Source organism: Cnephaeus nilssonii, assembly GCF_951640355.1.
Source record: "Cnephaeus nilssonii genome assembly, chromosome: 2".
Taxonomy (NCBI): Eukaryota; Metazoa; Chordata; class Mammalia; order Chiroptera; family Vespertilionidae; genus Cnephaeus; species Cnephaeus nilssonii.
In genome coordinates, this window is record NC_137073.1 from 28028608 (window position 1) to 28056039 (window position 27432).

The 27432-nt window shown below is 36.5% G+C and overlaps 1 protein-coding gene across 4 annotated transcripts; it reads left to right on the top strand.

The window, feature by feature from the left end:
* CCP110 (centriolar coiled-coil protein 110) lies at window positions 1-26956 on the top strand. Of its 4 annotated transcripts, none has more exons than XM_079784968.1 (16): window positions 1-138; window positions 1688-1832; window positions 3820-3975; window positions 7665-7793; window positions 10062-11700; window positions 13984-14111; window positions 15887-16064; window positions 16633-16772; window positions 17276-17392; window positions 17753-17854; window positions 18041-18157; window positions 20375-20448; window positions 21031-21093; window positions 21746-21805; window positions 22288-22373; window positions 24861-26956. In XM_079784968.1, exons 3-16 carry the CDS (start codon window positions 3835-3837, stop codon window positions 24911-24913), a joined length of 3027 nt encoding a protein of 1008 aa, XP_079641094.1. In that variant the 5' UTR covers window positions 1-138; window positions 1688-1832; window positions 3820-3834; the 3' UTR covers window positions 24914-26956. The 4 variants fall into 4 exon arrangements, with proteins under 4 accessions (XP_079641094.1, XP_079641093.1, XP_079641095.1 ...); XM_079784967.1 differs by having other exon boundaries at window positions 13981-14111; window positions 24861-26955; XM_079784969.1 differs by lacking the exon at window positions 22288-22373 and having other exon boundaries at window positions 13981-14111; window positions 24861-26955.
* Window positions 26957-27432: the final 476 nt, after the last annotated feature.

A 27432-nucleotide genomic window follows, 5' to 3' on the forward strand; every position in this document is an offset into this window, starting at 1 on the left:
GGCGGCGGCCGTTGCCTGGAGCCCGCGCTGTCGCTTGAGACCGATAATATGGCCGGGAGGAGGAGGAGAAGGCGGCGGTGGACCGAGCTGCTCTCTTTCAGTACCAGTTGAGCCGTTTGCTTCCTGACAAGGCCCGTGGTGAGGGAACGAAAGGTCACCGGGCCGTGGGAGATCGGGTGTGCACGTGCTGAGGGGGCTTGACTCCGAGGGTCCCTGCGGCGAGGCCGCCGGCGAAGCGGAATTGGCGCCTCAGGAGCTGAGGGCGGGCTCTGTACGGAACCGAGCGCCTGGGCCGGGCTCCCGGGCCTCGAGCCCCAGGAAAGGCGCTGGTGTGGGGAGGCGGTGCCCGGGCGCCGGCGGCATCGGGCGCGGAGGTGATGCTCGGATGCTGGCGCTGCCTCGTGGGGCCTTGGGATGGAGCCTCGTCACCGGAGCGCAGGGAGATGGGCGTGGGGCGCTGGGGAGAGAGCAGAGGGTCCGGGTTCACAAACTGCGGCGCGAGCCGGAGAACCGCCTCCTTTGGACAAAACTGGGCCTTTTTTCTTCTCCTGCGGTGCTGGCTGGGGAGGAGTCCCCGGGTGTGCACTGGCCATTTCTGAACGCGGATTACCACGACCAGGCGCCCTGGGACTCTGTGGGGCCAGGTAGCTCCCACTCTTGGCTTCTATCTGGTTTTGATCCCAGTTCCCTATCCCTAACTTCGGCAAATGGCAGGTGCTAGAGATTGATTTAATGGGGGAAGGGTCTGGAAAGAGCCAAATGAGGAAGCCGTTGTCCCGCTTTCCACGTTTTTACGTTACGTTTGAGTCTTACCAGGAACCGAGCACTGTCACTGCCTTCCAGTTCATTATGTAGTGATAAACATCATCATCATCATCATCGTACCATCATCTGCATGGTAAAAGCAGCCCCCATTTATTGATGCTGTCTGCGTGTCCTGCAGGATACCAATTACCAGATTGAACCCTCACAGAATCCCTTGGAGACAGATGAGGTTATCCCTATTTTACACATGATTCTGAGGCCTAGAGATGGAAAGTGAATTGCCAAGAACTCACAGCTAGCATGTGCCTAAGAAACCTTGCCCTTCATTGCCTCCAAAAGAAGTTTATGTCTTTGGGAGGGTGGGTGGGTCAACAACCAGCCAGAATCTGAAAGCAAAGCCAGGTCTGTTCTGTGCTACTTTGACCATCCCCTTCCATGACATTTCCGGTAGAGCACTGGTGAGGAGCAGGTAACCTGGCCATGAGCCTGGGGTTTGCAAAGAGACTTACTTGGAGAAGGGTCATGGTATAAATGGAGAAGACAAGGCGTGTCTGAACGTGATGCAGCTGACAAATCATTAGCTCAAGTGGGCCAATAATGCCCGATGGCAAAATGTGGGGCAGTAGATTTGTGGTTGGAGTGGCCTTGTAGTCAAGGCTCCCTTAAAATAAAACCCAGCTGACAGAGATAATTGTGTTGTGAGAAAGGAAGTGCCCTCTTGCTTAATCATAGGATACGGATGCTCACTCTTTGAATGGGTTGCCTTTGCAATTTAGAGGTTCCAGTTTCTTTGAAAATACGGTCATCCATGAAACTACCATTCTCCAAAGTCCATTCTGCCTTACTAGCTTTTTTTTTTTTTGGTTTACATTATTGTTTGATCTTATTACCCTAATTTATTTATTCAATACTTTTTATCAAGTGCTACTGTGTGCCTACACTGTTCTGTGTCATGGGGATTCAGCTGTGAGCAGGACTCAGAAAGTACCTGTGCTTATGGAGCTTACGATTTGGTGGAGGAAGACAGACAAAAGCCAAGGAAATAAACAGGATAATTTCAGATAGTGGTAAGTGCTATGGAAATTGGGAAGCAGCAGTGTAATGTGGCAGTGACTGACACAGGGTTAATTTAAAGGGACAGCCTTTCAAAGGTGGAGACCAACAAGCTGAGACTGAAGGATAAGAAGGATCCAGTCATGCTCTTCTGGGATCATTTGGTGATTTCCATAATCGTATTAGCACTTGTATTGGGGTATTTTATGCATTATCATGTGCCATAAGTTACACTGTTATAATAATAAGTTACTGTACGTCTGCAATATGTATGGCATGCATGTACTGTTTAAGGGACGTGGATTTAACTTTCTGAAACAATGAGGCATATCTATATGATGTTGTTGAAAGAAAAATAAAACTATTGCCATGAAGCTATTTTATTTCCTTAAATTTCCCAGACCTTTAGAATGGAATTTTATGCTTTGCATGTGTATTCATAGGAAATATGTTAACATTGATTATATGAGTAATCTATTTATGTTCCCTGTAATGCTGGATGCATGGATTATGTTAAATATTTTGAAGTATTTTAGTAGATATGGGGTTATTTGAATTTCTCTTACATCTTAGCTTCTGCATATTTGGTTGTTAAGACATCATAATATGGGTTGAAATTTAGACTAAAAATTGAGATATTGTTATGGTTATCATGCAGTAAGGTTTTGGTTTTGTTTTTTAGTTTTGCTTGTTTTATGAATAGTAAGTTTGGAAAATAACCTCATTCAACTCAAGAGAACCATTTCTCTGAAATTAAACTCTCACTTTGCTTAAGTTGAATATAGAAACAAGTAGAATTGATGGGATCGTAGGAAGAAGTTATTCAGACTACCAGTTGGTCAAAAGTAGCAACATATCTTATTTTTTATCATCTAATCCTAATTTTGAATATGCCTTTTCTTCATTTCTAATTGTGCTATATTTTGTCCCTGACACTTTAGTGTACTGAATTTTTAAGTACCTTGAGACTTAGGACAGTATCATATTTTATCTTATTTCATCTTTGTATATCCTACATCATGAATTGAATTTCCCTACCCTTTCTTTTTTTGTTAATTAATGAATTGCTTTAAAATGAACACTTAAAGGAACATATTAGTTTTTCTGTTTTCATAGTTCATTCCCTTGTTGGTTAGGAGTCTCATGATGTCTCTTTTTTTATTTATCCTTGTTTATTTAAAGGAAACAATGTTGGACATAATGCTATGGAAACAGGCAATCAAATATTTAACGCTTGCTTGATGAATGAATATGGTGGCTAATCCTTCCTGGTTACCTTGTATTTTCATAGCCACCATAGCAATTTCCAGAAATTGTGAAGTTACTGGGCTGATTATTTTAAGTAGTTTGGCAATGGTTCCAATTTTCAATAATAAAATAGAATTATTATGAGAGTCAATAGGTTTTCTGTTTTCTACTGCTGACTGACGTGGCTAGTAATGATGGAGTCATAATACCGTATATTTTTTAAATATGCAAGTAATAGATTTTGAACTCCATGATAGAAAAAGAATTTTTAAATTTAAATAGCCATTCTGTGTTTCTGGGTACCTTTGCATACTTAAGTTTTTCTTGTGCTGTGTAGCTAAGCCCTGCTAAAGAAAATATGTTCTATTTTATAATCCAAAGTTAGTAAAATTTCTGAACATTTGCATGCAAATCAATCTTTAAATGTGATTAGTTTAGTAAAGTGGTAGAGAACTTTGTGTCTTTCAAGTAGGTTTCACTAGTAAGTTCTTAATACTTTTCTAAACTAATCATATTTAAAGATTGATTTGCATGCAAATGTTCAGAAGTATTTACTACGTGATGTAAGCCTTAACTGGGTAGAATCTTGAGCCACTTACCTTATACTTAAGAATTAGCTCCTGATCAGTGAAAAATTTTTGGGAAGGCTTGCTCTAGGAATTGTGAATTCTAGGAATATTTTAGTGCTTCAAAAAATTTGCCAAATAATGAAGATCTATTTTTCTTAGCACATGACATTTTTCTCTTTTGCAGTGTGGTTGTGGGAAGATGGAGGAATATGAGAAATTCTGTGAGAAAAGTCTTGCCAGAATCCAAAAGGCATCACTATCCACAGAGAGCTTTCTACCTGTTCAGTCTGAAGGCATTTCACTTATTCGCTTCCATGGAGTGGCTGTGCTTTCTCCACTGGTAAACATTCTTTGATTTTAAATAACCTTTTTTCTGTAGTGAACCATTAAGGCACTTCACAGGAAAAATAAAAAGAAAGGCTTGTAAACATAAAAAAGATGCCTAATTTATTTATAACTAAAGAATTACAAATGAATTAGCTTTTTTTTTTTTACTATTACCGTATTTTCCGGCGTATAAGACCCCCGACTTTTGAGAAGATTTTCTTGGGTTAAAAAGTAGTCTTATACGCCAGAAAGTACAGTAGATTGGCAAAGATCTGATAGGACCTAATGTCCCTTAGGTTGTGGTGAAAGAACACTTTTGCTGAGAGAATCAGTTGATTTTATTTTTTGGTGAGCAATTTGGTAGTGTTTATCAGAATTTAAAAGTGTACATAACTTTTGACTCAGCAATTCCATTTTGGGAATATCTTACCATTATGTTCTCATCTAAGTGTCCAAAGAAATATTCATAAGGTTATGGTAGCATTCTTTAAAATAGCAAAAGACTAATGAACAATCTGTCCATCAGTAGTGGACTAGTTTAACTATGATTCATCTTATAGAATCTCATGCATGCCATTCAAATGAGTACAATAGACCTACATGTGTGGGCATGGAAGGATCTCCACGAGCTACCATAAATCACTGCACACAGCATGCTCTTGGAGACGGTGTGGAATAGTGGTTTAAAGTCCAGCTGTGGTGTCTTCTGGCCTGGGTTCAAATCATTGCTCTGCCACTTACCCTGCTTTGTGAACTTGCAGGTCCATTTTCTTTATTTGTTAAATTAGGATAAAAATAATGCCTACCTCATAGGGCTGTTTTGAGGATTAAATGAACTAACACATTTAAAATGCTCAAAACAGTATTTAGATCATAGGAGGAACTTAATATATGTTAACTATTTGGATTTTTAAATAAGGATATTGTATTCTTTCTCTGGAGAGGGGTAAGGAAATATAAGATGAGAGGGAAGACACAGTTTTCATCATAAACCCTTTAAATGTATGTGATTTTATGTCAAATCAAAATTAATATGATTGAAAGAGAATTCAATTTTTTTTTTTTGTATAACAGTAGTTAAAAGATCAGTATTTTCTGCCAACTTTTTGTAATGAAATTTTCAAACATACAGAAAAGTTGAAAGGGTAATACAATGACTACCCATATATCACTAGTAAGATTCAACAGTTTTTTAACTTTTTTGCCATCTTTGCTTTATCATGTGTATGATCTTATACATGTATGTGTGTGTGTATATTTACCTACTCTTTTTGTCTTATTGCTGAACCATTCGAAAATTACAGATATATGACACTTCTCCCCTAAATATAGAGTGGGGCAAAAATAGGTTTACAGTTGTTTGTATGGAAAATAATATAATAATTAATAAATAATAACACAAGAATAAACTCTGTTTCATGTACTCATAATTGTAAACCTACTTTTGTCCCAACTGGTATTTTGGTATATATATTCTAAGAATAAGGATATTCTCTTATATAAAATCCCAATACCATTATCATACCTTAAGACTAATAATTTTAAAAGCATCTAATATTGTTTTCATATTCAGATATCCCAATTTGCACTCAAAATGTCTTTTATATAACTTTTTTAAATCTGAATCCAGTCAAAATTCACAAATAACATTTGCTTGTTACAATTTTTTAATCTCTTTTGATTTGGAACAGTTCCTCTACCTCCTAAAAAAAATTTGATAGTGAATTTTTAAAGAGACTAGAGCAATTAGTTATCTTGTAGACTACCTTACATTTTCGATTTGTCTAGTTGTTTCCTTCATGGTGATGCTTAACTTGCCCTCTAGTCACTATAGTTCCTATAAACTGGAAATTAAGTCTAAAAGTTTGATTAGAGTAGGTTAAACATTTTGGGTAAGAATTGTTTGGAGATGATGCCATGTATTTCATAGTAAATTAAATCAGAAGTTACAAAATATCTAGTTCCTCTAGTTTGATGTTCAGTTTGAATACTTGCTTTTATAGTGGTGCCTATCAGATGATTCTTTAAAGTATCTTCTTTCCCCTTTTTATTAGCAAGTAAATGGAATGATTTTATTAGCAAGGGTGGAATGATTCTTTCATACCATGCAAATAGGAAAAATTGTATAACATTTTTATCAACTACTTGATGACATATTGCTTGATTAGTTTAATATCGACCAAAATGTCTACACCTTACAGCTTAGGATCTATGACTCCATCAGTTAACTTATTTATAAGCAAAATCTGATATTTATGGGCATTAATCCATGTTTTTGTTTTTAATCCATGTTTTTATGTTATACTAGAGGCCCAATGCACGAAAATTCATGCAAGAGTAGGCCTTCCTTCCCCTGGCTGCCGACACCAGCTTCCCTCTGGCACCCGGAACCTGGGCTTCCCTCCTCCAGCCACTGACAGGCACCCAGGACCCGGGCTGGCTTTCCCCAGGCCGCCTGCAGGCACCCAGGACCCGGGCTGGCTTCCCCAGGGCCGCCCACAGGCACCCAGGACCCAACTAGCTTCCCTCAGGCCCCGGCTTCGTCAGGAAGGATGTCTGGTCTAATTAGCATATTACCCTTTTATTATTATAGACTAGTGGCCCGGTGCACGAAATTCGTGCACAGGGGCGGGGGGGGGTGTCCCTCAGCCCGGCCTGCACCCTCTCTAATCTGGGACCTCTCGGGGGATGTTTGACTGCCGGTTTAGGCCCGATCCTGGCAGTCGGACATCCCTCTTGCAATCTGGGACCGCTGACTCCTAACTGCTCACCTGCCTGCCTGCCTGATTACCCCTAACCTCTCTACCTGCTTGCCTGCTCGCCCCCAACTCCCTCCCACCCCCCACCCCCGCCGGCCTGATCACCCCCAACTGCCCTCCCCTCCTGGCCTGATTGCCCCTAACCACCTCTGCCTCGGCCCCGCCACCATGGCTTTGTCCAGAAAGACATCCGGGAGGTCTCCCGGTCTAATTAACATATTACCCTTTTATTAATATAGATTTGATGGATGAATATTGCAACTTTGGAAAAATTTTTTATAACATGTTTTCTATTTGCATAAGTCTTAACTTCTTAACACAGTAACTAAGTTTCCCTTAATAATTAAGATTTAAATCCACTGTAAAAAAGATATAATGCATAGAAGTCTTTAGTTTCTTAGGTACATTACATTTTTAGTGGAGGTTACAATGAAGTAGAACCAAATCTGTGTACTGATTTTGTAGGCAAATAAAATATCATCTATTTCTTTATCATTAACCCTTTGGATATTTTCTTGAGGTATCAATGAGTTAAAATGTACTTGTTTTAGAATATTAGAATCTAATTGACCCATTGAAATAAGGTATTGCCAAGTGAAAAGCTCAACAGTGGCCAAAAGCTTAACAGGGCTGATTTTATAACTCATTTTAGAGTATTTGAGAAGGTGTGTTTTTTCCTTTTAACTTTTTTTTTTTGAGTTGAGGATAATTTACATACAGTAAAATGCACAGATCTTGGGTTTTTAAGTTTCATGGATTTTGATATATGGTGTACAGTTGTATTACACCCACACAGAACATTTTCATCACCACTGATCCCAGTCAATTACCCTGAACCACTTCAGATTTCTTTCACTATAGTTTTAACCACTCTGATTCAAAACTTCCTGGTTTTATGCTATTTGTATATTTATGAAAAATCCTTATTTATTATGTTTTGTAGCTTAATATTGAGAAAAGAAAGGAAATGCAACAAGAAAAGCAAAAAGCACTTGATGTAGAAGCAAGAAAGCAGGTTAATAGGAAGAAAGCTTTACTAACTCGTGTCCAGGAGATTCTTGAAAATGTTCAGGTGTGTAATTTAAACTCTATTCAGTTATAATTAAAAAATCATAAGCTAAGCATTGAAGATAATTTTTCAGAAATATGTTTGCACTTAATAGTTAATTACCAATATACTTTACTGTTCTGTTTGAGAAGTTTCATAATTTGTGATATTCCATTTCAATTATTCCAAAGAAAATTCACTTGCTTGTTAGTGATGACCAGTACTTGAGTCAGAGGGTACGAATACAATGGAGTCACACATTGGATATAATTGCTTCTTGTATGTGTCCTATGACTCTAAAAACACGGAATTCTCAGTGACAAAATGATAGAATTGTCCATTGTACTTTACCTCTGAATTAATCAAACTATTGACTCAATTATCTTATTCTCATTCTTCGTTAAAGTAAATAACTGCCCCCCCAATTTTTGGGGTGAAAATTCTGCTCTTAGATACACAAATGCAATTTAGATTAGATAAATAGTATTAATTGCCTAGATGCATCTTAGATCCAAATTAAAACCATTTAAACAACTGATCCATACTTTTTGTAATTATTTTTATTTTGTTTAATATAAATTTGTTTAAACAATTTGTTTTAAGGTCTGGATCATCTTATACTAAAAAGAAAATAAATGAATTTGATTGAATAATTTCTGCCATATATAGCACTGTTTTGCTGGTTACATTTTTTTTCATATTCTTAAGGATTTTTGGTTTGTGTAATTCATACTAGATGAGACGTGTACAATGAATTTTAGAATATTCCCCATTAACAGCTAGCTGCTTTCATTTCTCTGTGGGTAGTAGATTTTAATTTGCAGATTATAATTACTTCATATATTAACTTTAAAATATATAATGTGTAGCACAACAAGGGTGGGTTTTTGAATTTGATATTTTTTATTATTGAAATAAAAATGGTCTATCATTCTTGGTCCATTGAGGGAATATATCAAATATGTTACTAAAGAGATTATTGTTGAGTCTGAAAACTTTCTCTGTTTAATAGAGCATGTATAATGTTGAACTATAATGCATTATGCAGGTAAAGACATTTTATATATTACAAATAGATTCCTAAGATCTGTCACATCTTTAAAACTTATGATTCTAACATAAATTTTTTTGTTATTTAAATCATGTAACCAAAGGCTCATGTTAGAGGTATACGAAAAACATTAAACCTATGAATATGTTCATAGACTTTGTGAATATGTATTTCTTTTATTTTGGTCCTGAGAACACCTCGTTGTACTGTTTATTGCATAGTACCTGGAAACCATTATACTAGTATGTCTTGGGATTTGTACAAACAGGAGTGCCATATGGTCGGGAACAACACATGCAAAACAACGTGAAAATCTTTCAGTAATCGTGATTCTGGAATCTATATTCACATAATATTATAATGATTTCTGCCAGTTTAATATATGCTTGTATAATCTTTAGAAACCATCCTTGTTCGTTTTTAATTTTTTTGCAAAGTTGAATTATTTAAATACAAAATGAAATTTTTTTTCTGTTGGATCTCTTGTATACATAATTGTTCTCATCTTAATTTATCAAATTTTTTTACTTATTTTGCTTCTAAAGCTCATTAACAGGTTTCTGTTTTAAATGATCATCAGTTAATTGTTTGAAGTTGAATTTTTTCTTATTTTTAAGTAATTTAAGCTACATGGCTGAGCTATCACTTACTACAAATTTATCTCATTACGTAGACGGATTTTAGTTAAAATTTGGAGTAAGTATGTGGGAGACAGGTGTCTTATTACTGAATTATTTTTTCTTAATCACTATCCAGGGTAAGTTAGTCTTTGTTCAGGAGGGAATCATTTGTGTAATAAACTTAATGACTTGCTACTTGTCTTATGTATTGCTATCCTTAAATGATAGCTCTTATAGGTGGAACAGTTGGTAACATTAATAACATATAACCAGAAGAAAGTTAAGGAAAATGCTTCTATTCCAAGATTAAATTGCACATGGATATATGAATATCTGTGTGTGTGTTTACACATGCACATATGTTCACATATGTATCAGAATAATTTTCTTTTTTTAAAAAAATCTAATAGGCAGGAATGACCACTAGGTACTTAATTTCATTTAAGTAATTTGAGCTTCATGTGGTATAGGATATCATACAAAAAGGTAATCTTAAGTCTTTATTTGTGTTTTCAAATATTAGAACTCTGAATTTTAAATTTTAGTTTTATTTAGAAAACAATAAAATCAAAGGTGTTGTTTGCAATGAGGAACTCTTACTTTTTAAATTTCATTTTTCAGGTTAGAAAAGCACCTAATGCCCCTGATTTTGATCAGTGGGAGGCTGAAACAGTTTACTCTAATTCAGAAGTCAGAAACTTGAATGTTCCTGCTACCTTTCCAAATACCTTGCCAAGCTCTACTGAACACTCTACTTTAGCAAAGTTTGAAAAGATAACTGGAATTTTGCCATTGAATAATGAGGACCAATTTAAATCTAATGGAATAGACTTAACTAGGGATTCCGAAAAATTTAATTTTCTGAAGCAAGGTGGTAGTTCAGATATTGGTCGGACAGAAAATGAAGCTTCTCTGAAGACCTTCTCAGCAACCCCACAAGAGACTCTTATTTCTGGTGGTCTCCTCCCAAAATGTGAAGAACAGGATCCATCACTTTTAGAAGAAGTTACTCCAGATCCCTACTTAATGAGTCTCCAGAACCTGATGAAAAAGTCAAAGGAATATATAGAGAGAGAACAATCTAGACGCAGTCTGAGAAGTAGTGCAAAGGGAAGTGTTAATGAGAGTCATTCAGACAAAGAAAATGATGCCGTTAAAGTGACTGATTGTGTAAAGGAGAAGACTCAGTTTATGGGCAAACACTGTAGTTCAGTGATTCCTGATAAACCAAGCCTTAATAAATCAAATGTTCTTCTCCAAGGTGCTTCCGCTCAAGCAAGCAGCATGAACACAGCAGTTTCGGGTAGTTTTTCTAAAGCAGACATAGCTGTGGGAACTGGCCACCCCACTGTTTCAGATCCTGATTCTGATTTTAAAGTCATTCCCACTTTTGTTACTGAAAATAATGTTATCAAAAGTCTTACTAGTTCATATGCCAAATTACCTAGCCCAGAGCCAAGCCTGAGTCCTAAAATGCATCGAAGGCGTTCTAGGCCATCATCAGCATATAATATACTTATAAATAATCCAGTAAATGCCTGTGAATTAAGTCCTAAAGGAAAAGAACAGACAGTAGACTTAGTTGTTCAAGATACTGATAAAAAAACAAGCGTGCCTGAAACGGTGCCAAAGTTACCAACTGATTTAACAGGAGTTTGTTCAAGCAAGGTTTATGTCAACAAAAATACATCTGAAGCTATACAGGAAATGGTTTTAAGTAATTCAAATCAGGTATGTCAATCTTCAGGAAATCAATTAGAAAATAAAGTTATTCATGGACTTGCTATTGTGGAAGGTCAATTAACATCTGATGGAAGAGTTCCACACAAAATGGACAGTGCAAGTACTGCAATGCCAAGTTTGCATGAACCATATACCACTGATCCATGTATAGCAAGTCAAAACTTTGGAACCATGAGTGGACTCAAGTCAGCCAGTGTGTTAGAGAAAAGCTGCAGTTTACAAATGGAACTGAATAAGTCTTATGATGTAAAAAACCCATCTCCTTTACTGATGCAAAACCAGAATGCCAGACAGCAGATGGACACCCCTACAGTGTCCTGTGGAAATGGACAATTTTTGGATAACAGTTTTGAGAAAGTTAAACGGAGACTTGATTTAGATATGGATAGTTTGCAAAAGGAAAACTGCCCATATGTCATAACAGCTGAACAGGAAAGGCAACATTTGCCAGAAAAAATACACCCTCCAGGATCTGTCTACATCAACAAGAATAAAATGTTAGAAAGTATTTCCAGAGGTAAGAAACTTGGAAGTGTTTGATACCTGTCAAGCAGATGACACCTTTATTGAATACTTTTAATTGACATTTTGCAAAATAATCATCTTTATCTGTTCATTAGGGTACTTAATTTCATTTATCTTACCAGAGAGCATATTAGCTATAGTTTATTGCCATTTGGCTTTTTTTACAGGATTTTAAATTTTAATTTATGAATCTTTCACAATCCACTTGGTATTATAGAGAATATTGTTAATGATGAGGAAAAAGTTTTTACATGAAATCACTCAGTTTTAACCCAGTGTATTGCTATGATTTCTTCCTGTTGGGCTGTGGTTTCTAATGTTTTCATCTGTTTGTCCTTTCATTTGTGATGAGATCTCCTGTAGTTGGCCCTTCAGTAAATACTTTAACATTATTAGAGAAGACTATCACAAGGCTCTGTAACATTTCAAGAATAGTATCTTTAGCCCTAGCTGGTTTGGCTCAGTGGATAGAGCGTTGCCTGTGGACTGAAGTGTTCAATTCTGGTCAAGGGCACATGCCCAGGTTGCAGGCTTGATCCCCAGTAGGGGGCGTGCAGGAGGCAGCTGATCAATGATTCTCATCATTGATGTTTCTCTCTCCTTTCCTCTCTGAAATCAATAAAAATACTTTAAAATTTTTTTTTAATTACGGTACTAAAAAAAAAAAAAAAGTATCTTTAGCACTAGCCAGTTTGGCTCAGTGGATAGGGCATTGGCCGAAGGACAGAAGGATACCAGGTTCGAATTCCAGTCAAGGATTGTACCTCAGTTGCAGGCTCCATCCCGGGCCCTGGTTGCACATGTGTGGGAAGCAACCAATCAATGTGTCTCTCTCACACTGATGTTTCTCTCTGTCTCTCCTCCTCCCGTCCACTCTGTAAAAAAAACCAATTGAAAAATATCCTCAAGTGAGGATTAACTCCCCCCCCAAAAAAGAATAGTATCTTTATTGATAGAAATTATTTCAAATTTCTGTTGCATCTGATGTTATATTAACAACTTGCTAAAACATGGCTTCTCCATTACTTCTTACTTTGTTGTCATGGTTCATAATTCTTCATTGCTGAGAACGGGAGATATAAGTCAAGTAAATTAAGTTCTTAGACATAAACATTTCAGCTTCAGTGTGATATATGTCTTCCTGAAAAAAACCTCACGTTCTGTAAAATTGTTTGCTAAAAATAATAGGGTTTTTAGGAAAAATGGGGTTCGGGCTGACCATTTAAAACCTGTGCAACTTTATTAGAATGCTAATAAAAACAACAATTGATAATCTGGGAAGCTAACCTGATCCTCCATGTAAACGACATACCATGGCTAGAAGCTGTCTCAGGGAATCCCAAAACCAACAAGTGGCAATTCTGGCAGTGGAGGCAGCCAGGTTGCTATCAAAGTGGGCAAGGGAGGCAGTGCCCCCTCTCTAGTGAGGGAGCTACTTGTCTTGAAGGACTGGACGGAACCCCCCCCCCCAATATTACTATTTTATTATCATCAATACTTTTCTTTAAAAGTCTTTGTCAAAATACAACCTTTCATGGAGTACTTTGAGAAAGGAGAAGGGGCATGGAAAAAAGCTCACTTGTCTGCTCCACTAGCACATGTTCAGCAACACCTTTTTTTCACATTCATTTAAATGATCTATTTGAAGCTGAAAGTGCTGACATAGGATAGGCATTTGCCTTTGTATTTCCAGAACAAATCTTGATAGCGGTGGGCACAAAGCAATCCTTAATAAAGTTGACAATCAGCTTAACTCGGAACATTTTTAATAATGCACAGTTAAAAAAATAGTCTTACAAATTGTTCTGCAATCCAAATATACAATAGCTTGGAAAACAAAAGCCCATGTGAAAAGACAGATTAAAGCAACTAGAACAGTACAGGTTTTATATGGCTCTGATTTTACAGTTTCCTACTGCATCATCAAGGTTAGAAATCTGTTACTCCAGCTGGCTTCATTGCTCGGGATTTAAAGAAATGCCTTTCTTCCTGGTTTCATTTCACCTTCCAGATCCATCTAATATTCCCTAATATCAATTAGGAGCCTGTTGAATGAGCTGGTGAAGGTGGTGAGATGGGGGCCTTTATTTGATAGCATGAAATAAGAGTCCCAAAAGAGAAGGTGGTTCAAAGGAGGGACCTGACTATATCTTGATTATATTATGTCAAATTCAGGAATAATCTCTTGTCAGAAACATACTTTAAGTTGATATAAAACATCAGATATTAGATTTGTAAATTTTCTCAATCTGGGGGACATGTTTCTTTTCAGAAGATGAGGAAATATTAAAAAGCAAGATGTTAGCATTTGAAGAAATGCGGAAGAGACTAGAAGAACAGCATGCCCAGCAGTTATCACTACTCATAGCTGAGCAGGAGAGGGAACAGGAAAGATTGCAAAAGGTGAGGAGTTAAAATGTATGGATATAGGGCTGGTAAGTGGAATTTAGCCGGGGATATCTAAGAATTTTAGTCATGGATAGGATACTTACAATTTTCTTCCAGAATATTTTAACCTAAAGGGGTCATTGGTTTTGATACATGGATAATATTTTTATTACCAGAATGTGAGGTTTAACCCTTTGCACTCGCTTGCTTTTTTCTCGATTCCTTTATTCTACTCGGGATTTAATTTTTTAAATACCCCAGATTTTACAAAGCGCAGCAGTAGAATAAAAAACTGGAGTTTCTTTTCATACAAACTTATTTATTTGGATTTTTTTATATTTCAAATTATTGATACATTCAAAGAGTAATTTTAATCTCGATGCTAACCGTGTCGAGTCACACTCGACATCCGAGTGCAAAAGGTTAATGTTTAGATTCTTATCTATATATATAAAAGCCTAAGCGTGAGGCCGTGCACCCCTGGATCCGAGTGAGGCTGGGTACTGGGTCCGGGTGAGGCCGCGTGCCCCTGGGTCTGGGTGTGGCTGAATCCCGGGTCTGGGTGAGGCCGTGCGCCCCTGGATCCGGGTGAGCCTGGGTCCCGGGTCCGGGAGAGGCCACGCGCCCCTGAGTCCGGGTGAAGCCGTGCTCCTGGGTCCGGGCAAGACCAAACCAGAGGGAGTCGGACCTGCATTACCACCATTTGTCCACCATCCAGAGCTGAGGGGTCAGTGCCGACATGTACTCATAAGGAACTGGTGGACATTGATATTGGGTCTCAAAAGAACTGTTGGTCCAGAAAGAAACTCACTACAGACTGATTCATTTGCCTGTCAGCCTAACTATTATTGCTCGTCGCACATTCAATTCTTATAAGTATATCTCTAGTAACACATGATCTCACTCATCTAGGGGAAATGATGAACAACATAGACTGATGAACAAGAACAGACCCAGAAACAAGGAGGCATCGATCGGACTGTCGGACCTCAGAGGGAGGATAGGGGAGGGTGGGGGTAGAGGGGAGAGATCAACCAAAGGACTTGTGTGCATGCATACAAGCCTAACCAATGGTTAAGGACAACAGGGGGGTGGGGGCATCCGTGGGGAGGGGTGGGGGATGGGAATGGGGGGATAAGGACAAATATGTGACACCTTAATCAATAAAGAAATTTAAAAAAATAAAAAAATAAAAAATAAAAAAATAAAAGCCTAAGCGACTGAACGACCCGTCAACTGGTCGCTATGACACGCACTTACCACCAAGGGGCAGATACTCAGTGCAGGAGCTGCCCCCTGGTGGTCAGTGCACTCCCACTGCCCCCTGGTGGTCAGTGCACTCCCACAGCCAACCTCCCACGGTCCCTCCCCGCTGCAGGCCAGCCAGCCCCAATCAGCCCTGATAGGGTCTGGGCTAGATGGCCCTGATCGACCATGCATAAATTCGTGCATCGGGCCTCTAGTCTAAAAATAATGTAGAATTTATCAAAAGGATACTTTAGTGAATCCTTGATTCAAAACTTTATATTTGTAAAGTTATTTTATAAGTAGATGCTATAATAAGCATTCTGCAAGAGTATATTTTAAGAGGAGGACACTTGTTTTAAGATTATTGTTAATATATCACATTTTTAAATCAAATTGTCAATTTTTCTAGAGGGAGGAACACTTGAAATAGATAACAATTTGCTGATAATTATACATACTTTTAGCTAATCCTAAAATGATACTGTTTTGGGATACAGTTTAACAAAATATCTAGCATATTTTAATGAACTCTTATTCTATAGGAAATAGAAGAACAGGAAAAAATGTTCAAAGAGAAGAAAGTGATTACAGCGGAAGCCTCTGAATTGGATATTAACAATACGGTTGACTTAGAATGGAGAAAAATAAGTGACTCCAGTTTGCTAGAAACAATGCTCTCTCAAATGGATTCACTCCATACTTCAAATTCCAATAGTTCTGGTAAATATTTTAAAATCTTTTTCCATTTGAAAATATCCTGTAGTAAGGTATTTTATTTGTCACACTTTAAATTGTAGCTTTTTCTTCAAGTAATTCCATGTCCAACCCACTGCTGTTTGCCAGCTGCTTATTAACTAGTGAAAAATTAAACGATACCAGCAGATCCAAGACTGGTTAGCAGGTGTTCATGAGAAAAGGCACTTTAGCAAGGAAAATATCTGGAAATTTGACACAGAGTCTAGTCTTTGTTCATTCATGCAGCAGGTGGGATATACTTCAAGTGAAAACACCGTTTGCTGTCTCCAGAGTAATCTTGAATTACATCTAATTCCTGTCCCAGTAAGAGTTTATCTTCACATCTTCAATTATCCTGAGATGCTGTTTGTGTTGAAAAGATCCATCTGGTACATAAGCCTAACGTCCATAAATACTTTAAGTGGATCAGTTTCAGAGGCAGTTGCCATTCTTTTTTGTTGGTGGTGTTCGTAATGAGTGTTGTGTTTATTTAGGTGTTTGCATATTCTGATTATCTCACATCAAGTATAATACTAAATGTATATTTCTCTAGGTTTCACAAATTCTGCCCTACAACATAGCTTTGGTTCTGTAAATGAAGCACCATTCTACCTCTGGGGATCATCAACTAGTGGCTTGACCAAACTCTCCGTAACAAGGCCTTCTGGAAGAGCCACAACTAAATGGTCTCAGGTGGGCAAACTTAATGATACATGTATATCCATCTATCTACTATCTATTTATCTTTCTATATATTTTTTAAAAATATACTTTTATTGATTTCAGAGAGGAAGGGAGAGGGGGAGAGAGAGATAGAAACATCAGTGATGAGAGAATCATTGATCAGCTGCCTCCTGCATGCCCCCTACTGGGGATTGAGCCTGCAACCTGGGCATGTGCCCTTGACTGGAATCAAACCTGGGACCTTTCAATCCACAGGCCAACACTATATCCACTGAGCCAAACCAGCTAAGGCTCTTTTTATTATTTTTTTTAATATTTTCTATATTATCTTAGGTTATACATATGAGCATGGGTATTTTTGTCATACATCCAATAGTTTAGCTTTTATTAGAGTTGAAACTACATAGAGCATATATTTATAGAAGAATTTAGTTCATTGTAATAGATAAAGAAAAACAATCTTGAGTATAATGCTCAAGTTATTAAAACATTGTGTCTCTCATCTCTTCTAGGTTTTCAGTCCAGAAGTACAAGCAAAATTTAATAGAATAACTGCTGTGGCAAAAGGATTTCTTACTCGTAGGCTTATGGAGACAGATAAGTTGAAGCAACTTCGACAAACTGTAAAAGTAAGAAGATCTTTATAAATTATTTGTATTTCACTTCTATATCAGTTTCTGTCAGTCTTGTTACAACTAAATTGGCAAAATAGTTCAGAACTTAGGCAGAGCAAACTATTTTTAGTTACTGTAATATAGGCAATTTTAGAAGTCTGATTATTTTATTCTGATGATTTTTTAAAATATGTAAAGAAAATAGTTTATGTATTTTCATCCCACTTTAAAGTTGAGTGCTGTTTTGATTCTTAAAAGTAATAGATTTGTGTTCTTAGTAATTTTGGATTGACTGAGAAAAGGAACAAAAGGAAACTCCAGTGATTGTGAACCTTCCAAGAAAAATTGTTTTTGAAGGAGCATTTTTTCTTTCAGGACACTATGGAATTCATAAGAAGTTTTCAGTCGGAAGCACCATTAAAGAGAGGAGTTGTTTCAGCACAGGATGCTTCTCTTCAGGAAAGAGTGCTGGCTCAGGTAAGTGTACGGGTCCTGAAGGCTTTGGGAAATGGAAATGCTTTATTTCTCTCCCTTCACTTAACCACTGAAAATATGTTTTAATTAAAACTTTAATCTTTTTCTCTAAATAAAGTGTATATAATATTATTGAACCCTGGCCTCATTTTTTTAAATGGGTACAATATTTTCTTCTTTTGAAACTAGTTGCGAGCTGCCCTGTATGGTATTCATGATATATTCTTTGTAATGGATGCAGCTGAAAGAATGTCTATTCTACATCATGACCGAGAAGCTCGCAAAGAGAAAATGCTCAGGCAAATGGTATGTTATCTGATTTTGTAATGAATAAGTGAAAAAGAAAAACTGTTTCTTCTACAGTCACAAAATACTTCTGACACCAGCTGTGTGGGTTTTTCCTCCACACCAACCAGTTCTTTGATACCCTGGGTGTCCTACCATTCAATTAAGTTCTGATAGTATCTACCTAGAGTTATCAGATACTACAAGTTAAGGAGGCAGTTAAGACTGTCCCCACTTCTGACACCAATCACACTTCCCAGGTTGTCACTTAAACTTCTGACTGATGCTATAAATTGGGGTTCCCGTTAACCCCTCCTTTGGGTCAGTAATTTTATAGAATGCTCACAGAACATACACTTACTGGTTTACTAGAGGCCCAGTGCTCAAAATTCGTGCATGGGGGTGGGGGAGGGTCCCTCAGCCCGGCCTGCACCCTCTCCAATCCAGGACCCATCAGGGGATGTCCGCTGGGATCGGGCCTAAACCGGCAGTCAGACATCCCTCACAATCTGGAACTGCTGGCTCCTAACCACTCGCCTGCCTGCCTGCCTCCCTTATCGCCCCTAACTGCTCTCCCCTGCCGGCCTGATCCCCCTAACTGCTCTCCCTTGCTGGCCTGATCGTCCCTAACTGCTTTTGCCTCAGCCCCACCACTGTGGCTTTTGTCCGGAAGGTCACCCGGAAGATGCCCGGTCTAATTAGCATATTACTCTTTTATTAGTATAGATTATATAACTAGAGGCCCAGTGCTCATCATAGCGACTAGTCATTCCACCATTCGGTCGATTTGGGTTTTATTATATAGGATAAAGGATATAGTAAGTTATATAGATGACTAGCCAGATGAAGAGATGCATAGGGTGAGGTCCAGAAGGATCCTGAGAGCAGGAGCTTCTGTTTCTGTAGTTGGGACCACCTTTCTAGCACATGTATGTGTTTACTAGCCTGGAAGCTCTCTGAACTTTAGGATTTTTAAAAAAATATATTTTATTGATTTTTTATAGAGAGGAAGTGAGAGGGATAGAGAGTTAGAACCATCAATGAGAGAGAAACATCGATTAGCTGCCTCCTACATACCCCCTACTGGGGATGTGCCCACAACCAGGATACATGCCCTTGACCGGAATCGAACCTGGGACCCTTCAGTCCGCAGGCCGATGCTCTATCCACTGAGCCAAACCAGTTAGGGCTGAACTTTAGGACTTTTGTGGAGGCTTCATCATGATCAATTATTAACTGAATCTCTAGTTCCTCTCCTGTTTCCAGAGAATAGGAGATGAGGCTAAAAAAGTTCCAAACTTCTAATCATGCTTGGTCTTTCTGATGACTAGGAGTCCACTCAGAGTTACCTCATTAGAACACAAGATGCTCCTATCACCCAGAAAATTCCAGTGGGTTTAGGAGATCTGTGTCAGGATCCAAAGTCAAAGACCAAATATTAGAACAAAAGATGCGCATGAGTGGGGGGGTTGGGGGGATAATGGGGAGATAAGGACACATGTAATACCTTAATCAATAAAGAAATTTAAAACACACACACAAAAACAACAACAAAAGATGCTTCTGCCATTCTTATCAGTCAGATTAAAAGGGTTTTAGAAGTTTAGCTCTGTTAGGAACTTGGATCAAAGACCAAATATTAGCAGGAACCGGGGCAAAATCATATATATATGCTCTTTTGGGTTTGGAATACTTGATACTAAATATCATTCTCTATTGACTTCAGCACCCTTCCTATAATTCTTAAGCACAGGTAATTCCCAGGATTACCAGCAACACTTAAGTCTATAGACTGATTTAAAAGAAATTGGTGAAAGAATTGCATATTGTTTTGTGATTAGATTTTGGAGTTTGAAGCTTTGAATGTTGCTTGTATGCCTGATAAACTATCATCTACTCCTGATGGAATTTCCTTGAAACTATCATGTGGCTTTTTCCTTTTTTTGGAAGTCAGAGTTAGAAAACAGGCTCCAAGTTCATTTGAAATATATCAGAGTGTTGGAGATCTGTGGTTTAAATCAGTGATCTTAGTGTGGTTGGCAAAAGAAAAGCAAATTTTATATTATTTCATTGGGAAAAATTAAACGTTTTTAATTGGACTGCTTCAATTATAAAGACTAAGTTAAAGTTCAAAATGCTAGTAAGTGATGCTTGTCCATGCAATTAAGATCATCCTATACTGTAATTTAGTGGTATTACTGGGTACTGTTAGAGCTTTGTTACTTTTGTATTTTAAAGGATAAAATGAAAAGTTCACGAGTGTCTCTCTCCGCTGCAACACAGAAGTCTCTTGATAGGAAGAAGTATATGAAGTAAGTTTTTTCATGTCATGTCACACTAATTTAATTATCATACCCATTAATTTTCGTCATCTGTTGGTCTGTATATTCATGTTAGAAATAAAGAACAAAAAATAAATTTTTAAAAAGAAATAAAGAACAGTTCACTCTTCTGCAGCTGAACTGATATAAATCCCTTTTTTATATAAGAGTTTTATAAAATCCAGTGGTAAAATCTGATTTCATCTTTAGATAAATATATTTATTAACTACTAAATTTATCAGGGTTCAGCTTGTGTAACTGATAGTGAATCAAATCTTAAACATAGTTTATCCCTATATGCAGTGTCACTTTTATATCTTTTAAATATGTTCATTTTCTAATATCCTAAATACTTAATGGGAAGAAAAATTTAATGCAAGGAATATCCTAATGTTTATCTTATTAAAACTCTTTGTTCTTGAAAGTAGTCTTTAATATGCTTAGTAGAGGTCTTTCATGGTACACTCTTTTAAGATTATTTGTTTCTGCCACCATGTATCACATTTGTAAACATGTCTTTTCCCCTTTTCTGAATTCATTGTTTGTGTGCCCTTATTTTTACATTGTGTTAGAGCTGCTGAAATGGGAATGCCAAATAAGAAATTCCTGGTTAAGCAAAACCCTTCTGAAACAAGGTGAGAAAAATCACTTAGCCTCAATGAGAGGCTATTTTTTTTATTTTTTTAAGAAAGAAAACGTTATAAATCCTGAGCTTGCTTTTTATTTGCTTTGTTCCATTTTTTCTCAGTAGAACACTCTCTGCTGAGTTGAAGGATCTCAGGGTCAGAGTTGGTTTTAACACTTGGTCATGTACCTGGTCACATGTCAGACCACATATTCCTGGAGGCATGCTGTCTCTGGTGAAAATTTGAGTCGCTATGTCCTGAGTTCAGTCCATGGTCTTTGATATTTATTTAGAAACCTTCGAAAGCTAACTTAATATTTCCGATCTGTTTTCTACTCTTGTAAGAGTGAAGTTTCTTCTCTCAGATATTTGAAAGGAAAAATTGGCTTTTGTAAAGTATATAAATAAATTACCTAAAAGCAGCAGGATTAATACTTATGTTGGACATCTCTTTCCTGACAAAAACCTAAGGTTTGAGCTCTTGGTAAGCGAAATATAAGTACCATATTAATTTGCTTTAATCAGTTTGCTTTGCTTTGTAGTATTATAGTGGCCATATCATTACATAGATACTTCTACCTCACTGTTATCATTTATCTAAAGAAAATGTGGAAAAACGGAATTTATCCTGTTGAATTAAATTTTTTTTATTTTGTTAACAGAGTTCTTCAGCCAAACCAAGGACAGAATGCTCCTGTTCATAGGCTACTTAGTAGACAAGGGTAAGAATGTAACACATAAGGGTATTTAAAATATTCAAATAGAGATTAGCTTTGAGAGGGAAAATAATTTAGAGCTCTTTGTATAAAGGATAGCTGTTTTTCAAATGTGATATTTTTTATAGAATTAGAAAGAACTTTTAAAGTTTTGTGTTCAAAGATAACCCTTTGGTTTTCTATTGTATATTTCAGTTGTCATCTTACGTTGGCATGCTTTTACTTTTCATTTCATACCATTTTGCTCATTAAATATCGTAAACATCCGTATAGTAATTTCAGCATCACCAAAGTATTTCTCCAACAAAGTATGTTACCGTCTCCTGCTGAAGCGAAGTATAGCTTCCTTAATGAGCATGCATGAAACTTAATTTATTTTCAAGCTTATTTGTGTTAAGAACAGTTGATGCAGTATGGTTGCTTTCTTTGAATGTTGAACATCTAGACCTTAATGCAAGTGACTTATTAATTCTTTTATATTCAATTAGAACCCCTAAGACATCAGTGAAGGGGGTTGTGCAAAATAGACAGAAGTCTTCACAGAGCAGAGTGCCTAACAGAGCGCCTGTTTCAGGTGTGTAGCAATGAGTTTGCAAAGCCCATTCAAAAGAGAGAAGTGCACAAGCTGCCCTGTAATGCAGGCCTCACGCATGGGATCGGTTGTCCTTGCCACCATAGTTCTGGCATATTCACAGTCATTCCTGTAAGTGATCATTTGTGGCAGTAGTTTGTGGCAGTCAGGAGATCTTAGTGAAACTGTTTCCAATGTTGATTTCTATAATAATTCCATAGAAACACTGTTGTTTTTAATCTGAAATTTTTGTAGAATTATATATGCTTAATTCAGAAATCTTTCTATAAATGAGTGACATGTAACAGTGATCTCATGCCTAAATCTATGCATGTTCAGTTTTGTTGAAGTGTAGCTATTACCCAGGGATATTTTATCTGTACAGAAGGGAAAGAAATTCTCCCTCTGACCACAAGATCACATGTGAATATGCCAGTTGGGAGGGGGTAAGTTGTCGTTTTCTTGTGCTCAATAAGAAGCTTGCGTTAAATCTGTGTTCATTATTAGAGGATTCTTTAAGGGCTAAACTAAATAATGTATTTTAAAATTCTGTATATGGTGGCAAGAAGACAAATTCAGTGTTGAGCTAATGCAAAACGCTTAAGCTAACGTTTTAATATTTTTTAGTTATCCTTGTTAACACACTGATAAGCTCACAAAAAAATTACATGACCCATTAAAAATACTTTCTAAAATGCTTTTCTTTAATTATACTACTTTTTAAGCATTTAAAAGAAACCAAAATTAATCAGGCAATGACAATTAAATTTATAATAAATTATAATCTCATTAATATACAATTAGCATATTTTAGAGCTTTTATTACTAAGTGATTGTCTCCAAAGTAGGAGAAAACAAGCAACATAAGAAATGTTTTTCATATTATCACCACTTGCTCATAGAAGTTCAAAGAAGGAATCAGATATTGATCATACTTGGAAATGATTGCTGACCTTTGCATGTGGAGAGTGAATTTAATTCATAATGTTGCATGTATAGACGATAATTTAAATGTCATCTTTTGGAAGTCACTGTGAGTGACAGTTGGTCGGTTCTTTTATGCAGTTGAAGATCCTGCTTATTCCAGAGGGAGCCAGAATGAGCTGTTTGAAAAATAACCTTTTGAAAGAACTCAGACCAAACACCAGATCTCTTGCTTGTGAAGTTATATAGAATTTTCAACTTTTGAAAATTCAACTTTTTAAAAGGACATTTTCAGTTTTTTCCCATGTTAGTTGTATATATATATATATATGGTGATAAAGCCTAGCTAGTTGGCAAATCATTGAGGAATTAATACTGTTTTGCCTCGAATTATCTATTTGCCACAGTGACTACTCTCCATGTTCTTTCTCATGCATTTCATCTCCACTTTTTGTCACTTGTGAACTTGTAAGCAAAATAGCAACTACTGTTTTTATTCAGTAATGTTCAATAGTGTCAAGGGTGAATAGGAAGTCACCACAGTTAATAATATACAATGAATTTCAGTATTGAGAATTATTGTGATTTAATTGCATCGCAACCTAATTATATATGAACTCAACCCTTGAATTAGCATGTGTAATTAATATATACCTAAACAGGTACAGAAATTCTTTCCTAAGATTTACTTAGACATGAGTGCATCTATAATAATAAAACATAACATGCTAATTAGACCGGACAACCAAATGACCTTCTGGACGAAGCCGGGGCTGCGAGGGCCGAGGCAAGCCTCCGCAGCTGCAAGGGCCAAGCCCCTTACACGAATTTCACACATCGTGTAAATGATTTTAAAAGACTAGAGAATCTTACCCTTTTACATAAAATGAAAATTTGGGATATGTAAAATTCTAACTGTGAATCTTAACACAGGGCTTCATAGTTCTTCTTGAAAAGATTACTCTTTCCTGTTCAGAGTTTTAATGGTCTGGATTATGTTTCAAACAAATTTGAAATTATGCTTTGATTTAATCTACATGGAGAACAAACCATTTAGTAAGCAATTTTAGGAAATTCGTTTTTAAGATGACAGAATATCATACTCTTAGAATGAAGTAGAATTCTAAGGTGTTAAAATTTACTGCAAAGCACTTAAAGTTGTTTATAGTTTTTACAAACTAAATTGCAATGTCTGATCTTGTGTGCTTTAAAGCATATTTGTTCACTTTATGTTTTGTGTTTAACTCAAGGGTTGATAGTGAAATTCAGAAACCACTAATTAAGGCAGAGTAGGAGGCAGCAATGAAAAATGGGTAAGGAATGCAACAAAGCAGGTTGAATTGAGTTCTCAGAATCTCTGCTTCTAGCTCTGTTACTTAGGCAGGTGACTTACTCTCCTGTGTCTCAGTTTTATTGCTGAGATAGCAGTTTCTACCTCAGGATTTTATGTAAGGATTAAATATGATCATGTATATTGCTTAACTTAGTGCTTGGCAAGAGCATTAAATAGTAACATTATAGAAAAAGTAACATTGAGAAATAATATTAGTTTTGCTCTATTTTTAGGAGTATATGCAGGAAAAATCCAAAGAAAGCGGCCAAATGTTGCGACAATTTAAGAAGACAACATTCATTAGGATAAAAAGGGGGGCGGTTTCATCCATATTATTTGTCCATGCCCAAGACTTTCATTTCACCCTGGACTGTTTACACAGACAAAGTGACGTCAAAGGGCTGAATAATTATGTGGGTAATATGGTCAGTCTGGCTAATTCCTTCCCACACCCCCATTTTCCTTTTAATATTAGGTTTGGGTGAAGACAAATTAGTGTTTAGTTAATTGACTCATCTCTATGCTTAACCTGTACAAACATAAGTTTGTTTTATGTACCCATATGTTTGTTGAGAACTTTTTGTAAACTTAAAAGGACATTTGGGTTTATTTTTATAAAATACTGAAAAGGCGTGATAAAATATAGGTTCTAAAATGTAAATTTCATTCATCTCTTCATACTGATTGCTGAATTTGATAAATTAGATACTGTTTTATTCAAGGGGAAATTATTGCAGAAAAATGTTTTCTCCCGGTTTTGTAAAAACTGATTAATCTCTCAGCCTTCATATTCTTGGTCTTACAGGATAACCACGTAGAATAAAACATTTGCCTGCTGATTGTGGTCCACCTAACATTTACCACAGAAGTATCTGGGGATCACCCTTTTGGTCATAAGCACACATTTCTCTCAACAGCTAGTTGTCTTACAGAAATGTTGGGTTTGATGTTTGTGGCCCCGGTACTCTTAGAAACATTTCTGCTGAATTATAAAATCTTTCTGTGGAGGGTGACAACTTTGGTGAAGACACTACAGTCTTCCTGAATGTAGTGGCATGCATTGATATTACATTCATCTCTGTAACATAGAATGTTGCATGCAGTTTTATTTTCCATTTAGTCTGTATATTTTGTTTCTTCAGAGTCTGCTTTTTCTAGCATGCTTGATTTAGGAGAGAACAAAGGGCTATATAACATAATGAGAAGGCCAGATTTTCAAATGGGATAGTAATATTATCTAGTTGAAATTCTGCATTATTTAAGAAGCACTGCCTTTTAAAGTTTTTCATCACTAACATATTCATTTAAAATATAAACCAAAAAAATGTTACTAAGGGACTATGATTTTATGAAAGAGAATGCCACTGTTAATTTATGATAGCATTTCCAAAAAGGGCTTTGTGCTTCTTACATAAAATTGGGACTGTGTACATTTAACCTGTCTGAATTTTTAAAAGATACTGGTGTTTGAAAATGTAGTCTATATATATTCCTAATATTCTTTAAAGAATGGAGATAAAGATTGTTTTCTTTGATTTTCTGTTCTATTTAAAATTTAACTTTTACAGCCAACCATGGACAGAAAGTAATAACCTACTCTATCTGGGTGTAAACTTTATTGAGATGTATCATTTGTTGAATGAATAAACCAAGAAGTTAAAAGACAGGTAAAATGTCTGAGTTACCAATTTTTTTATTTGTAGGCAAGAATATCAAATTATCTTAATATGATAAATTATGCTTTATCATTCTGAAACCTCAGGAGACAGATTGCTCATATCATTGTGGATCTTTCCAGTAAGAAAGATACTAAAAGTTTTGTGTACACTAATACAAATTAGCTAAAACAAATAGTATGTTTTGGAGAAAGTTAAAACTAGTTTTAGATTAAGGATGAGAAACTTGAGTGTGTGTTTTTTTTAAGCTAGAGCATGTGTGTTTTATACCTTGTTTAAATGTTCACAGCTTTTCTCAGAAAAGTGCCAGACATCGTTTTTGTGCTTTTAATGAATTTTTATTTATACGCATTATTTTTTTAATATTTACTTTGAAGTGGAATGTTCATTAATGTGAATTGTATTTATTTTTATACTTTAATTTTCACTAGTTCTGCTTCTAGGAAAAAGACAAAATAAACTTTTCTTAAAGGAAATCTAGTTTTATCGTTTTTATTTACCAAGGAAAGGACTATTAAGGGATAGATGTTAAAAAGTATCGGGTCAAAACATTAATACTGTAATATGGTCAATTTTTACAATTAAAAGTCCCATGAAAAGTATACCCCACTATTTAATATGTAACCTATACCAGTGCTTATTCCAGTATTTAATGTTGCATGACTTGGACTTCTCAGAAGACAAGAAGTTCACTAGAGGTGGAAAGTCTTAGCTTACTAAGTTAGAAGCCTGCTAAGGAGCGAATGGAAGCAAATACTGAGGTCGAAGCTCACATAAAAGCTGCTAATTTGTACAGCTTTGAGTCCAGCTCTTGGTCCTGCCTGTAGTATAATGTGAGCCCAGTAAAATGCTGCTCATTTTCACTTCCTACTGAGATATACTGCATTGGATAATCTGCAAGGCAGTGTGAGAAGAGCCCTCACTTTTCCCATGGCCACCCTTGAACTCTTGTTCATTTCATGAAAACTTATTCACACTGAGCGGAAAGAAAGGGCCCATTCTGGAGATGAAGATCTTTGTTTTCTGTCAGGTGTCACTGTTCCATGAGCAACCACAGCAATCTCTACCCCCTCCCCATGAAAAGTAATAGTTACAAAAAGAAAAGCAAATGGAGTTGGAATGCTTGATT

Bases quoted from the DNA above. Each gene is read 5' to 3' on its own strand.
- CCP110 (XM_079784967.1), top strand. From the start codon at position 3,835: ATGGAGGAATATGAGAAATTCTGTGAGAAAAGTCTTGCCAGAATCCAA. The intron at 16,773-17,275 runs GTGGGCAAACTT...CATCTCTTCTAG, and splicing joins CCACAACTAAATGGTCTCAG to GTTTTCAGTCCAGAAGTACA. The intron at 21,806-22,287 runs GTAAGAATGTAA...ATATTCAATTAG, and splicing joins AGGCTACTTAGTAGACAAGG to AACCCCTAAGACATCAGTGA.